The following is a 17,558-nucleotide window of genomic DNA, read 5'->3' on the forward strand; positions in this document are numbered from 1 at the left end:
TATAACATACTGACCCAACGGGTCACAAGTAGTCTAGTTTTTATAAAAACAAAAAATAAAATACTAAAATTAATGAACTGAAGTAAAAAGTAAAAAGATCACAAAGAAAAAAACAGGTGCAACTAGTTATAAATATAATAAATCCATTAATTTATTCATTGCAGACTATTATCCTCATCTTAGTTGTTGTTTCACAATGTTTCGGCCAACTATTCCTTTGGCCTTCGTCAGGTGGTAACGTCATGAAACAACAACTAATAAAGATGAGGATAATAGTCCGCAATAAATAAATTAATAAATAATACTCATCTCAATAATGAATTCCAATTGAATGATATAATAAATCCAGTTTCAATAACATTAATTTTGCAAATGAAATAAAGATTGAATCAACTTAAAATCTTAAATTTTAAAAGAAAAAAATAATCAATGAGAAATGTGCTGTCGGACAATGGATCACATTAATAAGTTTTATTTGAAAAATTAGAAAGCTGAATAATGTTGTATATTTTTTATTAAATGATTTAAATTGCTTTTTTTTTCTGAGACTTTTGTCATGAAAACAACTTATTCATAGAAGATAGCGCTTTTTTTTTTATTTCTTCAATTTTTTGGCAGTATTAACCCGAGGGGTTGGCCCCTTGTGTAGAGAGAAAAAGTACATGTTCAGTGTTGTTGACAGTTGCTGTAAAGTCTGAACTAACGTGTGTTGCATGGTTAGCTCAAATTTTGAATAGAGAAATTTTGTAACATCTTTGAAAACATTATTTCATGGCTGACCCCTCGCATAAATACCACCAACAAAATAAAGAGGAGTGAAGAGGGAAAAAAACTATGTCTTTTTTTAATAAGTTTTTTAAAGAAAGTCTCCAAAAAATAATTTTACTAAAAAGTCTATATTACATTTCTTTTTTTGCATTTTCAAATTAAACTTGCGAAATAATGTTTTCAAAAATGTGACCAAATTTCTCTATTAATAAGTTGCATTGATTTTCCTGATGAAAGTCGAATCAAATAAAAGGTAGATGCTAAAAATGGAAAACATTTAACTGACTGAATTTTCTGGGACATTTTTAAAGAAAGGCATTTGAACCATACTTATTTGAAATAAAAGTACGGAGTTAAATCTTAAGATAATTTTTTTTTTTTTAAATTTCTAATAAAAATCTCTAAAATGATTCTTCAATGTTTTTACATTTTCAAATAAAGAAATATTTCATCAATAGCACATGAGATTCTGATTGGATTTTGTGTTATAGATCAACACATTGTGTTTTGAAAAGCATAACTTTTTAGTTAATATTTTAAAAGAACATTTGTTTAAGAATTCATAATACATTTACATGGCACTACTCAGTAGGAAAAAAATGACTAACTTCTTTACTAAGAAGTGGAAATTTTGACGTCTTTAACAAAATGAAACATCAAAATTCACATTTCTTAGTAAGCAAATATTTTTGTGAAAAAGTTATTTCCCTTTAATGTTTAATTCTAAAAGATGGTTATAGACATTTAGTTTTACAAAAGCCAAGGGAAGTAACTCATAGCGTGATATTTCTCGACTGTAAAAATATGTCGTTTTTGAATTTTGGAGATGAGGATTGGTTATTCGTATTATTTAGATTCATCGGACTATTGTTCTCATCTTTAGTGCGATTTTCAGAACGTTTCAGTCGATAAAACCTCCGACCTTCTTCAGGTGTATCTTGTCGAACTCAGGAATGTTTCTGTCAGACTAGGGAATTTGGACAGAATTTGGAGCAGAACCCTTTATTTACATCACAGAGGTAACATGCTCTTGTTCCGTCAGCCATGACTGGATAGAGGTCCTAAGCAATTTGCAATTGTATTTTTTGGTCGCCCACAGTGAGGATTGAACCTTCAACCTTCAGGAGAATATCATTTTTTACAATTGATTTTTCCAAATACTGCACAAATGCAGATAATTTTGGTACGGATTTTAGGAGCTTTAAACCTATTTTATTTCTATTTATAAATATTACTAATTATTACTATCTTAATGTATATCTATATATATTAATGTTTATACTTATTACTTGTATATATTATCTATTGTTTATAATTATAAATAGTAGATAATATGTCAGAGGGATCGTTGTTTGGGTCTGACTTTGAAAATCCTATGAGGTAACTTTATATGGAAGATGACATTACAAGATATCTTTTTAGATCAATCCTTACACCTCTGATAGACTTTGTCCATCGATTAATATGTCACAATAGCATTTCCATCACAATATGCACAAATTGAATGAACACATTTTTTTTTAATATCTATAAAAGTACTGCATAATGCTGAAGTTTTAAAAATATTTTTATCAGTCTTGATATGCTTTAGAATATTGTAGAGTTCAGTGCAACTTTCAGAGTTGCTTCCTGATCCTTAAGCATTTTGTCATCTGATTCCATGGTACCTGCTCTCTGAATAATTCATTGTTCGTGTTTTTGGAACACTATCTTGCTCGTGCGATACGGCATGGTTGATGTTGAGATGGGTACTTTGAATATCAAGCTATTGGTTTGAATGCCTTGTCGCCAGTTGTTGTGGGACATAGAGATATTTTGAATTAGACTTTTCAACATGCATTCTTGAATCCTTATCGCCAGTTGTGTGAACACTAGGGTATTTAAAATTCAGTTTACCTTCATAAGTTCTTGAAACCTTGTTGCCAGTTGTTATGACCTTAGAAAAGGGTCATAAGAAAAGACACAAACAACAGGTTTAAATAGAAAGAACATATTGTACAAGTGAATACAAAGCAAAATTGTCAGTATTTCTGACTGTTAAGTTAGACAGTTTGTAGTCTTGCATTAGAGTGTGATGTCAGGTTGACAAGAAAGTTCTTGTGGCTTTTAACTTTTAAATTCAGAGAAAGATATCTTGGCTCAAATAAAAATTTATTGATTGAAATAAGCACCATCAGAATCAACACGCTTTTGCCAACGCAAAACAAGTGCATTTATGCCAGTAACATAAAAATCTTGTGTTCTGGTGGTCATGAAGTCACTAAAGGCGTTTTTAATATCACTTGAGTTTTTGAAACATTTTTCATGCAGAAAGTTATTGAGATGCTTGAAAAAGTCAGTTGGTAGATGAGAGATCTGGAGAGCATGGCGGATGAGGCAGAGTTTTATAGCCTAATTCGTTCAACTTCTGCAGGGTCAATTTAGCAACGTGCGGTCGGGCATTGTTGTTGGAAGAGAATTGGGCCTTTTCTGTTGACTAATGCTGGGTGTTGTTGTCGAAGTTTCTGATGCATTTCATCCATTTGTTGACAGTACTTCACTGCCGTAATGGTTTCGCCTGCATTCAAAAAACTGCAATGAAGGAGACTGGTTGCAGACTACCAAACAGTCAGCATGACCTTCTTTTGGTGCAACTAACCACTGAGCTGAGCATCGCCAGTTGTTATAAAGAACAAACTTTTCATTGCAAGTCACAACCCAATTGAGAAACAGGTAATTCTTGTTGCAGAGGAACCATATATCAAGTTTTTTGGTCTTTCCAATCCTCTCCAGTGGTTGGAAATCATCATATATGTTATGTCTAATTCAGAAGCAAGTTATTAAACAGTTGTGCATAGACTGACTTCGTCTAAGGCTCTTAATTGATTGTTGTCAACATCTGATCACTGACCACTATACTCATCATCTTCAAGACTTTCGTCACCAGCACAAAATTTCTTAAACCACCATTGTGTTGTGCATTTAGCAATGGTTTATGAGCCAAATACTTGGTTGATATCACAAGCTGTTCCTAGCTTGAATTGAAATAAGAAAACTGCAAATTTACTTTTTTTTCCATCTTGTATTCAACATTAACATTTTAAAACGTCGTTTTAAAACGATTGTGATTTAAACAATTAGATAAAGTGAAAAATGCTTTTTAAAATGGTATCATAAAGAAAACTTATTGAAAATACATCATTTGAAATCAAAATTAAAAATTCCACAAGAACTTTCTTTTTAACCTAATACTTCCCCCATCGGAGTATTAACTCTTTTAGTTTTTATAATGGTTAGAAAATTCCATTATGTAATAATGGATAAGTCCCCATAACAGTTATATATAAAAAATGTTATCAAGGTTTAAAAAGTTAATGTAAAAATTTATTTTGTTGCCATCAAATTCTAAATGTTTAAATTACCAAATTCAAAAAGTCTTTGTGGATATATCAGAAACATCAAGTTTGATCAGATGTTCTGCTGGTTTAGAAGCTAACAAATTTGAATTGATTTTATATTATAAACTTATAATAAAGACAAAGAATAATAATAAAAAAATTACATATGAACTTCAACTTCCTCATACATGTTAAAATCATTTTCTTTAACCCAAATTATTATGTCTTAACAATGTGTGTCAGTTTGGTAAATAGTTTTTTGAACCATGTGAAGTGGTCAACTCTGCTAATCAAAAAATGAAAATGCTAAAAATAAAAGAGAAAAAAATCTACATGTACACATCTTATAATGAGAGACTGCAACACTAACCTTGTAATGATTTCTTTAGATGTTGATATGTTCCATTTGTTAAAATAGGTAAAGGCCAGTGGAATTGATGGTGAACTTCTCTAACAGCCGTTACAAAATCTTCAACCTTAGCAGCTCGTAACCTGTAAGAGAATGAAATAACATCAAGTACAAAGCATGTCAACCATCTACAGATTATTTAATGCCAAATAAAGTTGTCAAATATAATTCTATAGGTAAGATAATTATATTTCTAGACTACATTGCTATCAGAATACATTGCTCCTTGAAAATATACACACCTAAGCTGTGAAAAGACTGACAATTTCGCAAACAACAGACTAATAGCATTTGTTTTATGAACCCATCTACAGGTGAATTAATACTTGCTTTAATTATGAGTCAATCAGACACAGAGGGTGTATTAAAATTTTTGAAAAAATTGATCCGGTTTGTATTATTTGGATTATTCGGACTACCATTCTCATCTTGATTGTTATTCTCATTGTTTTGGTTGATGAAGCCTCTGACCTTTAAGTGCATGTCAACAATGAGCACAGCAAAGAGGAATCTCATATTCTCACTACTATATGGTTCTAGTAGGATAGCCTGCCAATACAGATAAAGGAAACCAAGAAATAAAACCATCTCAGCACAACTAAAATCCATGGCATACTTCATTTGGAATAAAAAGAAATTCTAATGCATGTGTATGAGTTTCCAGACGTATCACCATCCCAATAATAAAGATAACCTTAATTTTAAAAACCTATGCAGAATTCTCCAGGAGACCAACTTGCTTCTTCTGTACTTGCTGACATTGCATCAGAGAGATGCTTCAATCAACCTGCACTATAAGCGGTTCTTCTAAAATGTCCGGACAAACATGTAGTGCAAACTAGTCACTAAATCCAGGATATCAGATGTTCAGCTATATATAAAAGACAAAAGTTGGATCACGAAAGACACATGAAACCATACATATGTGTGTGTGTGGAGGGGAGGTTACACATTTCGGATTTATATTTGTTACTTTCCAATTTTCCAATTCTAACCACACATAAAAATGTGACAGAAAAACTGTGTGGATGCCATCAAATGATGACCACCATACTTAGGCTTGCCAATATTCCATTTACCTCTATGGAGAATAATATACTCAGATTGAAACATGTGATGATGAAATAAATTTGATTCAATGCATTTAAAGTATGTCCACACCAACTGCTACAGACCATGAAAGGAAAAAAATTCTTTCATTCTCGATACTAAACTGACATGGGTTCACAGTCAATTCCAGGTTCTAAATTATTGGGAAAGAGGATCAAAGAGGACATTCATCAAGATATGACACTAAGCATTATTGAACTAGTACTAATGCATACACCTATGTGTTTTAGAAGGGCTCACTCTTCTCTCCAAACAGGTATTGTTAGTGCCAACATACACTAGAAAAACTATCCTGAATGCTTGGAATGACTACCCTCTACATTTCTTATTAACTTTAACTGTTAATAAACAGAAAGCGTGATACAAGCATGAGTGATAAATACAGTATTAAATAAGAGTGTAAAAGGGAAACAAGATATAATGAGTAAGAAAGAGTGCTAGATAGACATTTACTAAGAGATGGAGTCAATTTGTACAATAATTGCAATTTATTTGGTGGTTTTCGTTTGCACAATATCAACACAAATCCAGTAATTTCGGAAAAAGTTTTTGTTTCAAATTCTTTATATCTTTAAATATTTAGTCATGGGGGTTTGGTTTGGATGTTTGCAAAAAAAAAAAAAAGAATTGTTTTTATTTTTGACTTTGCAGAACATGACTGAGTTTAGCAAAGGAAAAGGGAAAAAAAAAAAACATCAATGTTTGGTACATTTTAGGTCAGGGAGCCAGTATCTTCAGAGAGCCTGATCTGATGGCACCAAGAATTGTAATTTATGGCAACAATCCCTAAATTAAGGAATATTTTAACATGTATTTTGTGTGATTAAAACATATAGGTAAGAAGCCTAAGGGAAACAGATGTTAATTAACACAGCTTTAGTATAATAATAGCTACATATTTTAATTTAAGTTTTGGTACTTTTTATTTCGATCCACAACCTAAAATACAAATCCATTTCATAAAATACTGATAATGTTCATCAAAAGCAAGTCCAATGCTTACAAAAAAAAAAAAGAAAAGATAAATAAACAAGTAAAAAAATTAAAAAGAAAAAAAGAATTAGTACTATATAATAATTTCAATATGTGCTCAAAAGAAATATTGAAAAAAAATTTGATATAATTCTACCTTTCTTTCCGAAGCCATCCAACTAGTTGAAAGGCTTGCATATTGGCTGAAAACATCCCGAGATCTCGAAGTTGATGAGAGCTGAGCAACTGTCGTGCATGCCGATTAAGGATTTGATCAATATAATATTGATCTGGTGATGGTTCCTCTTTTGCACGAGAATTCCTTCTAAGTGAAATAAAAAAGAATAAACAAATTTATGAATATTAATATAATTCACAAGTAAACAAAATTATTAAATAAGCCTATCTTGAAAGAAGCAAACCTTAGAGAATATAAATTCAAACAATTCTGACCAATTGAAAAAGTAAGCAGAAAAAAAAGGCGGGGGCACAGTCAGCATTATCAGCAGCATATAGCCATATATATATATTTCTCTGATATGAAATAGGTTTGAAATTAAATCCTCTTAGAAACTTAGTATATTCTAAAAGAAAAATAAATAAATATTTCTCCTACTCATTTATACAGTTGTCTTGGTAGACGCCTCAACTAAAACATTTGAACTGTACGAGTACAGTTAACAGTGACTAATGTTAGAGGTCTGTGCTATATATGTGCATTGGACCATTTTCCGGTTGTATTTATATGCTGGAAACCAAGAGCACTAAAATTTATATATAAAACCGAAAATGATCAGTGCAGTAGCATTACAAGTTGATTTTTTCTTTTTAGATAATTGTTATTTTATCGTGCATGAAAAGAGCAATGTAAAAGATGCTTAAAACCGTTTGAATTATGCAAATACCATCAGTAGTTCAAAAGTTATGAGAATTTTAAGTGCCAAAATTTAGGCTTTTCTGTGGGCATTTTTCTTTAGAAAATGGGTTAAATTACGGACCTCAACATTTCAAGAAATTCGCTAATTTATTTATTTATTTATTTATTTTTCAAGCTATTCTCATGAAACTTGGCACATTTATGTAAAATTGTGTGTTCTTTCTGATTATGCAGTCAAATCTGATGTATTTCTTTACCATAAGCCACGAATTATAAATTCAGATGTACGAGGTGTGTGCAATAAGTAATGCCCCTGACCCACTACCTATAGCAGTAGAGCAACGAAACTTGGCATAGTTATTAGTCTTTCTCTACATAGGAACCACCCAGAACTATGTATTTCTCCAAAAGTTTGATGCAGCTCTGGAGACCGTTTTTGTAGAACACCCCAGGTTGGTCCTCCAACCACAACGTGACTTCAGAAATCAAGACTGCATCATCTGGGAAACGCTTTCCTTTCAAAACCAACTTCATGGTTGGGAAGAGGTGAAAGTGAAAGGGTGCAAGGTCAGGAGAGTAGGGAGGATGGGAGAGGATTTCATAACCACACGCCCGTGCTTCTGATCTGGCAACATGCAAGTTGTGGACCAGAGCGTTGTCCTGCAGGAGGAGGGTATCTTTGCTGATCTTGCCCCGCCTCTTGATTTTGATAGCTTCCCTTAATTTCCTCAAAAGTGAAGCATAATAGGCTCCTGTAATTGTGATAACCTTTGCCAGGAAATCTGTCATCACTACTCCATCCTGGTCCCAGAAGACTGTGAGCATGACCTTGCCAGCGGAGGGCTGCACCCTTACCTTCTATGAAGGTGGTGAGTCCAAATGCTTCCACTGCATTGACTGGGCTTTGATCTCTGGATCATAGTGATGGACTCAGGTTTCATCCTGCGTAAACAGTCTTTTGAAAAACTTTGACTCATCTTCTTGGCATATCTCCAAATTCATCCTCGAGCACTCGACGCATTCTCGCTTCTGGAATGGTGTGAGCAACCTGTGAATCCATCTGGTAGACACCTTATGCATATGCAAATGGTCAGGAATGATAGTTTCCACAGACCCTGTACTAATCTTGACATCTTGGGCTATTTGGCGAATAGTAATGCGCCGATCTTCCAAAATGGCAGCCTCAATTTGATGGACAGATGCCTCATCAATGGCAAAAGGGGGGGGGACCAGGTCTGGGGGCTGTTTCCACAGACTTCTGGCCATGTTTGAATTCACGATGCCAGCGTTTTACAAGGTCATATGATGGGGCATTATCACCATAAGTTTTTCATTTCATCAAAAGTCTCCTGTGGTGTGCGTCCTTTCAAATACAAAAAAACGGATCACTGCTCGGCATTCAACAGGCTCCATTTCACACCTGACTCAGTTCAAACACCTGTAAAACAGAAACCACAATTAATTCAGAGCTGTAATTTGCCACACAACGCGTAGAGATATAAATCATTGCACATGCAAAATTTCAGCTAGATCAGACAACTGGAAGTGGGTCAAGGGCATTACTTATTGCACGCCCCTCGTACAAATTTCAATTTTTTTTTTTTAAACTGGCACATAGTATCATACAGTGGGTGTCTATTTATGAACAAAACTAAGTATTATAGTAGTATTTAAATATAGCTTTATTGAGAACAGGCATTTTCCTGCCTCCTTACCAAAGCAGAGCTTAATCTTGGGTGTAGCCATTGAATGCCTAAAGAGCATTCATGGCCGGTATTTACTACTCCCCTCAAAGAAAAAAAAAATTGAGTAGATATGAATTAATCTCAGAAATAAATCAAAGAAAATTTTTCATATAGATTTTGGATTTCTATAAAAGATGGAAATTCCCATAGTCAACCAGAACTTATGCATTTTGGGACCAGTCCAATTTTCAATTTTGTAAATCATCTCTGGCCCAAAATATACCCCTATTTTCTGAGATGCAACCATAAATCATACTCTACATGAATCCTCGATGTAGCTTTCACAGTACCAGGATACCAGGAATCCTGATAAGCAACAACTGTATATTCACCAGTTGATGGTAATTTTTGTCATTTCTATTGTTGTTTTACTGCAAATTCAATTATGTAAACAAAGAAATAAAACAGTAATTTTTACCTTGTTTCCACCTTAACATTTAAAATTATTACTTTTAAAGGTTTTAAGGTATGTTGGAAACGAATATCGCATTTACATTTTCCGCAATTAAGTAGTTTTCTGGATATTAAGCAATGTCATTTCTTATGTTATCACTGGTGGCTATCATGGTACGCACAAGCGCGCAAGCGCAACCCCGAGAAACTATGCACAAATGCACATACCAAGATGATCAGCAGCAATAATGTAAGAAATGACATTGCTTAATATCCGGAAAGCTACTTATTTGCGGAAAATTTAAATGCGATATTCGTTTTCAGAATACCTGAAAACCTTAAAAGGTAGTCATTTTAAAGAAAAATGTTAAGGTGGAAACAAGGTAAAAATTTACAAAATGCATCACACTGAAATTCTTAATCGAACCGCCTAATTATTATTATTTAGATTTTCTCAGTTAAAAAAAACAAAACAGGTTTGTTTTGTTATGGAGAGGCAAGGTGCAAATGAACTCAAAATCCGGGCCAATAAAAACGGAACCCGGGAATTGGATGACCTGGTCCTATAACGCAAGTCGTTTTATGGGTAAGGCCGTTGTATGGAGCAAGGTTCGAATGAACTTAAATCCTGGACAACAAAAATGAAACCGGGAATGGGATGACCTGGAGATGATGTAATTCGGTCACAGGTAAGACCAAAAGCAAACGCCGGGCTGGTCAAAATATGGGTCAATGACATCAATTGGTTTATGGGTTACCAGGTCGAAAGTCCATAAAAGTGAGATCGTAAACAAAAAGAAGGAAGAGAGACACGGAGATGGGGAATGAGAGACAGACGACGAGGAACTGTCTGTCACGTTCGCAACCTACACCTCTCCCACCACCACCACCTCCACCACCGTATTGTGTATATATGAATGTTTGTTAAATAAATCAAGTTTGTTTATAACAAAGTGTCTCGTTATTCATTGATAAATGAACAGCGGTCATTCCAATCACTAGACGAAATACAACAAACATATGTATAAATGTCAAACACACTATCTCTCAGTCTATCTATCAAGATATTCAAAAATCTCTTATAGTTAAATTACAGGTGGTGCTCATGTAGAAGAATGTACCCTGTCTCTAGATGAAACACTAAGACTCTTCCTAAGATGAACAACAATACAGAATATATGTCATCTTCATACCACCAGTATATAACAGTTTTGCAGATTCAAAAAAAATGGTCTTGACAATGAGTTAAAAATAAATTCAAGTTTCACAATATCTTTTTTATTCAATTGTTAGGTGAAAGTACAAAATAGTTAACAAAACACCCTTCCTCCCCCATGTTAAAAATGGGTTTCTAAATAATAACGTTATTATTTCAGCATGGTAACATAAGTGCACAAGTACCTTTTATTTGTTACTAGCGGGGGTACCCGGCGTTGCTCGGGTGTTTAGAGGTGTGTGTGTTGGAGGGGAAGAGTAAATCAAAATAAAAGAATAAGCGAACCTTTCTTTCAGCCATATTCAATCAAATTTAACCCCGTGCATATGTATCCAAACGTAACATAAAATGTAAACATTGAAAAAATAGTTTCCCTTTTTGCTGCCATCATTTTTTACTGTTTTTTTTTTATTTCATTTTTAACATGGAACATAAAAATATTGAACGCATAAAAGAAAAATAAATTAATATCATTGGAATGCTTATTTTATTCTCTTTCCATTAATGTAATTTTTTTTTAAATTGACAAACAAATAAAAAAGATATGACCTGTTGAATCATATTAGGTATGTAATATTGCCATGTAAATATAGCATATGCTTGTAATGCTAAGTACAGTGCTATTATCAAATTGCCATGTCCAAGAAACAGTAGAACATCTCAGATTTTAATAAACTTAAATTTTAACAGTATACTAGTACTAAGAGAAAAGATTGAACAAAAATTTAAATAGTGAGGGAATTATTCCAATATTTTTCCTACATACAATACAATTACCGACTGTTCTACATTTCCTATTTTGATGTAATTATTGATTCTTACAATTCTTTTAAAACCTCTAAATATTTAGTTAAAAGTTGGGGGTTTTTTTTCAAATTTTTATTAATTTTTGGAATATTGTGAACACCCATTTCAATATGTGCATATGTTTTTGAAAGCATAAAAGGTACATTTATGCTGGGATATACAGATTTTAGTTTTACTGACTGTTTACAAAAAATAAATATTTATCATTTTATCATTATCACCAGCAATGGAAAATTAAATTTAAAAAAACAAAGCAAAACAAAAAAAGAACATAAAATAATCAGTTTTTGCATCAGAAAATAGACACAAATTTTTCTAATTTCGATTAATCATCTCGACACTAATATAAACATTTAATGACTATTTTTATGAGGATAAAAATTACATCCAGAAATGCATTTCAGCATAGATACCATATATTTCGGCGTATAAAATGACCCTTGAAGTTAAAAAATCATCTTTAAAAACCGATATTTCATAAGATACTGGGTGTTGCAATCTCTAGCTTAGGCTAAACAAACATGGTTTTGTGATTTAGCAGTCGTCTTATACAACAGATGTATGATAAATTTATTAAAATTTGCTCCAATTTTGTACCTCGTCTTATCTGAGGGTCGCCTTATATGCCAAAATATACAGTGTGCTAAAATGTGGAAAAAAAAAAGAAAAGAAAAACGAGAAATGATATTGTATGAAAATATCAGTTTGAGTGTCAACTAAACCATATAAAAAACAGAAGAAACGAGAAAAATGGAAGTAATTTCAACAAATGTTAAGTTCATTTCAAGCCTCACAACATTTATGTCTAAATGTATGAAATGAACATTATGTGTGCACATACATAAATGCAATTTCATTTTAAACAGTAGTTTTGAAATAGACTGTCCTCCTTAAAAAGAAAACTACTTGTATGTCAAGGAGTCAGGAATCAGTTGGATAGTATATAATAAACGGTTTGGTTTTATTTTACAGCATATCACCCCTTTTTACATTATTTAATGTTGAATAAAGTAACTTAAGGAAAAATGTTTTCATGCTTCAAGTTCTTTATACTTTCAAATATTTATTCATGGTATTTAATTTGGTTGTTTTGTAGAGACAAATTATTGGTTTTGTTTTTGAGCAGAACAGGATTGAGTTTTGCAAAGAAAAAGGTGAAAACAAAAACAATGACATCAATGTTTGGTGCATTTTAAGTCAGGAAGCTGATATCTTCAGACAGCCTGATCTGGTAGCACCTGATATAGTAAACAGGACTCCTCATCCAAATGAATATTTATTTTTCAAAATGAAGAGGGTTTTCATTTTTTAAAGCAACTCCCATCATAATTTGCATATAACTATAACATTTCATATTTTTTAAGTTTACACATATCCGAATGTTATGCTTGGAAAATCATGATTTATGTATTCATTTCACATTAACCATTTTTAATAGCAATAAAATAAAATACTGAATAAAAAAATAAATTGCTTTGAATCAATGTACATAACAAATCCTACAAACTAGGAAATTACCTGTGGGTTTTCTGTATCAAATGTTTTATTCAAAGTCACACAATTTTATTTCATGACTTTTGTGCTTGTATCAAGATGTAACATTTGTTTTGTATTTTGACAGTGAGAAAAGAGATCGTTTTTTTTTTTGTTTTTTTTTAAGAGGATATTTTTTGGATCCACCCAGAGTTTCTCTTTTTGGTGAAATGAATATCACCATCAGATTAAAAACTGAACTTGAATCTAATTTCACCACCATGGTGAAGCAAATAGATAGGAATATACATAAATGGCTATATCTTGACAGTTTATGAAACTATTTCTTTTGAATTTTACTAGATTGGTCATAATTCCTTTTCCTTTTTTTTTCTTTTTAAAAACTTAGTTTTGTTACTTGTTGAAAGTAGGATTAAATAAGTAAAAATTCAGTTAAATCAAACTGATTAACTATTCCAGTTTCATTTTTAAATTGTTACTAATAACAATACAGCTGTTAAACTACATAGCAAAATCAACCAAGTTTACAACAATGCTAAACAATATTCAATTTTTACTGTATGGTATTGATTAGTGGCGGGACGATTAATCAGAATCAGAATCATATAAAAATTAGGAATCGTCCCAACACTAGTATTGATAAAAAACATTTCTACTTTATGAGAAGAAAATTGGGAAACATTGGTTGATTCTTTATTTAGCATTATTGAAAGTATTTTAATCAATTTTATGCTCAATAACACTTCATTGTGTATTGAACAATAAAACAATACTTTTTTAATACATTGAAATTAATAAGCTAATAGACATAATCAAGATCTGTCACAAAAGTGACCACTATTCTATGATTTCATTCAAAAATTCATAAACTGTTACCTATTTGTTAAGACAGTCTTCTAGCAAAACTAAAAATAATAATTGTTATGCATTTATTAACCTAGGAACTTTCTTTTAATGTGACCATTGCAAAGACGTTTCCGGTTCTGGATAAATCTTCTTATACTTCCCCTAAAGTAACCAGATCTAAGTCTCTCTTTAAACAAACATTAAACATCCATAATATTATCATTTTTATATCATTTCTCTTTATGCAACGCACGTCCTCAACCCCCACTGGCTATGTTTTATACATCATACTGCATACACATATGCGATAAACTCTTCCCTTAGTAAACAGTGTCTGCTGGTTAATAATGAAAGAAGTTCCTTTAACTGACTCCACATCCTCTTAACTTTTGCAATCACATAAGTACAAGCTTCTCCCTGTGTTCCAATGGTATTAGCAAGTTAGCAAAAATTGTGGACAATCTCAACAGCTTCACCATCCAAATATACTTTCTCCAACAGCAGAATTATTTTTATTTTTTTTTTTTACACAGTGGTCACCACTTATCAAGGCCCGGAAGCCACTCAGGGATAAGGGTTATTGCAAGTACATTACGTTAGTGTGGAGATTTGATGAAGTGTTTACTTAAGGGGCGGTTCATTAGGAATTTGTTAACGTTTGACTTGAAGACATCCAAGTTGTAGTCAGGTGGGAAGCAGGCAGACGGAACAGAGTTCCACAGGCGTGCAGTTCTAAGAAAGAAGCTTTGTTCATGGAATCCACATTTTGATTTAGGTACAGATAAAGAGTGGGGGAAATTTTTCACAGTGAATTCAGCTAGACGGGTGTTTTTCGTGAAAGATTGGCGAGGGGGGACCAGGGATTGGAGTTCAGACGAGCACCTGCAATGAAAATAACGATAAAACAAGGATAGGCTCGCAACGTCTCTTCTGTGGGAGAGAGGTTGCAGGGTAGAGAAAAGGGCATCCCCCACTAAACCACGAAGTCTATTTTGTACTCTGTCAAGGCATGATAGGCTGTTTTTGGCAGCTCCTGCCCAGATATGGCAACAGTATTCCATCCTTGGACGTACTTGGCTTTTATATAGATAGAGAATTGCATCAGTAGGGAGATATCTTCTGGAGCGGTAGAAGGATCCCACCATCTTTCCAGCGACCTTGGCAACAGACTTGATGTACGTGTTCCATTTCAGGATAGGCTGTTTTTAGCAGCTCCTGCCCAGATATGGCAGCAGTATTTCATCCTTGGACGTACTTGGCTTTTATATAGATAGAGAATCAGTCTCCATGCATATTCATAAACTATGTCAACATAATACAGAAGTCAAAAATATTTTATCTCCAGTTTCAACCAATGTAATTTCAATGCAACAAAAAAAATAAATAAATAAAAATAAGTGAGATGATGATGAAGAAATTGAAAAACAATAGTAAACAACAAGATTCTTGAGAGAAATAAAAAAAAATATTAATTCAAACCTTTTCGTACTGCCTGATGAGGTTGTATCTTGAACACATGCGGCTTTGGTATTTTCACAAACTCGGCTTGATTCTTTAACCTGAGGTTCTGAACCAGAAAAGCTAGATGTCCTCTGAACATCTGTGATTCCATATGGAGTTTTCTCTGAACATGTTATAGGTGGGTTAGGGTAAGGCGGATTATACATAGGGTTACTGGACATCCGAGTTAAGACATTGCAAGGAGGATTGGAATCGGCTTCAGCTGGATCTGGAAATGATGAAAAGGAAAACCTAAATGCAATCATTGAACTGAAAGAGAATAAGATCATGACTAAATCATATTAATTACGAAATTTAGATGGATTGGAATGTAAGTTCTGGCTTGAAACTGAATTAAAACAAAAACAATTTTTGAACATTTAAATTATTGGATCAAGATAAGAATAGATACCCTGTAGCAGAAGACGACACCTGGCGATGACCGGCGCACATTTCAAGTGACACCAGTGATTCGACCTTGACATTGGCACAAGCACATGGCGTTGGTTGTTTGTAAACACGTCAAATAGCAGACATGGTCGAATAAAAATATATTTACAAAACTTTTGAAGATTTAAAAGAAAAAATATATATTTACAAAACATTTTTTTTTAAGTAAGTAACAAAACGAACGTATTTAAATAAAAGATATGTAAATAAATGGGTGTCTTTCTGAGTGCGTTTTTAATACATTTACAGAACTTTTTAATAAACCTTAGAATAATAATTATGTTTCGCGGGTTTTTGCGCCAAAGATTAACTTTTATGTACCGTGGTTTTTTTTTTGCTTTTTCTGTGTGTTTTTAATACAATTCAATATTTATTTTATTATTCTTTAAAACATTAACTTTAGCGACAATTAATATATTTTTAAAATAATATATTTAAAATATTAAATTTTGATTTAATCTCATATCCTCACATGATCAATTTATTAAATGACAAAAAAAAAATCCAAAAAGTAATATATTTAAATAAATGGATGTCTTTCAGAGTGCATTTTTAATATATTTACAGAATTTTTTAATTATACTTAAAATAATAATAATTATAATAAAAATAAATAAAAAGAATGAGCTATATTAATTACTAGTGGAGGTACCCGGCATTGCCCGGTTGTTTGGAGGTGTGTGCGTAGGGAGGGGGGGGTTAAAGTACAGAATAAGCGAAGAAATAACCCTGTTTAAATATCAAAATATAGACGATGTTAAACTTCTGTATAAAATCGGCAAAACCAAAACAAAACAAAAAAAAGAGCGAACAAACGTAAAACTTCTTTAAAAAAGACGTGTTCTGAAAAATGAAAAAAAAAAAAAAACACAGTGCAAAGCGAAAAAAAGAAAGAAAAGAAAAATGGCATAAATAACCCTTCGATTCACTTAAATCCAAATGTGCGTTTCACCCAGTTCATTCCAGTTTTTTTTAATCAACTACAAAACGAAATAAAGGGAAATTCCCTTTGAGTTTTTTTAGTCAACTACAAAACAAAATAAATCAAAATAAAAAAATGGCATAAATAACCCTTCGATTCACTTAAATCCAATGGTGCGTTTCACCCAGTCCATTCCAGTTTTTTTGATCAACTACAAAAGGTTTATTTATGCCATTTTTTGTTTCACTTTATTAAGTGAAACAAAAAATGGCATAAATAAACCTTCGATTCGCTTAAATCCAATGGTGCGTTTCACCCAGTAGAAAACATAGAATGAAAACGAACGTTAAAATGCCATTCCATTTTTTTAAAGCAACTACAAACCCAAACCGGTGTTTCTTCATACTGTCCCTTGTGAATGGATCTGCAATGGTATAAGTGATAGCGAGGGTAGGAGGAATTTATTAGAGAAAAGATTTTACAACTTCCATTGATTCTAACCGATTTGGGCCGTGAACTCTCACCAGAAAAAATATAGGAATCCACAATTATCGAGGAAGTGTAGAGGTAATAGGCCTATAACACACCTTAGATATTGTGCTGCAGTTTGTGCATATTAGATTTGCATGAAATGTCTGTATTTTCAATCCTATTAAGGTCAAAATCAGAGGG

General features: G+C 32.6%; 1 protein-coding gene across 5 annotated transcripts in view; it reads right to left on the reverse strand.

The window, feature by feature from the left end:
* The window catches only part of LOC145296022 (guanine nucleotide exchange factor subunit RIC1-like), a 317,949-nt gene that overhangs the window by 34,420 nt on the left and 265,971 nt on the right, over positions 1-17,558 (reverse strand). For 4 of the 5 annotated variants that reach the window (XM_080142062.1, XM_080142061.1, XM_080142060.1 and 1 more), the window contains 3 exons: positions 15,494-15,743; positions 6,794-6,961; positions 4,516-4,637 (listed from right to left, as the gene is read on the reverse strand). In XM_080142062.1, coding sequence (XP_079998188.1) covers positions 4,516-4,637; positions 6,794-6,961; positions 15,494-15,743 — 540 coding nt within the window. The remainder of the gene's footprint in view (positions 1-4,515; positions 4,638-6,793; positions 6,962-15,493; positions 15,744-17,558) is intronic. The other variant, XM_080142059.1, reaches the window with a different exon arrangement.

This window comes from Euprymna scolopes, chromosome 16 (genome assembly GCF_053919585.1).
Source record: "Euprymna scolopes isolate OS-2025 chromosome 16, ASM5391958v1, whole genome shotgun sequence".
Lineage (NCBI taxonomy): Eukaryota > Metazoa > Mollusca > Cephalopoda > Sepiida > Sepiolidae > Euprymna > Euprymna scolopes.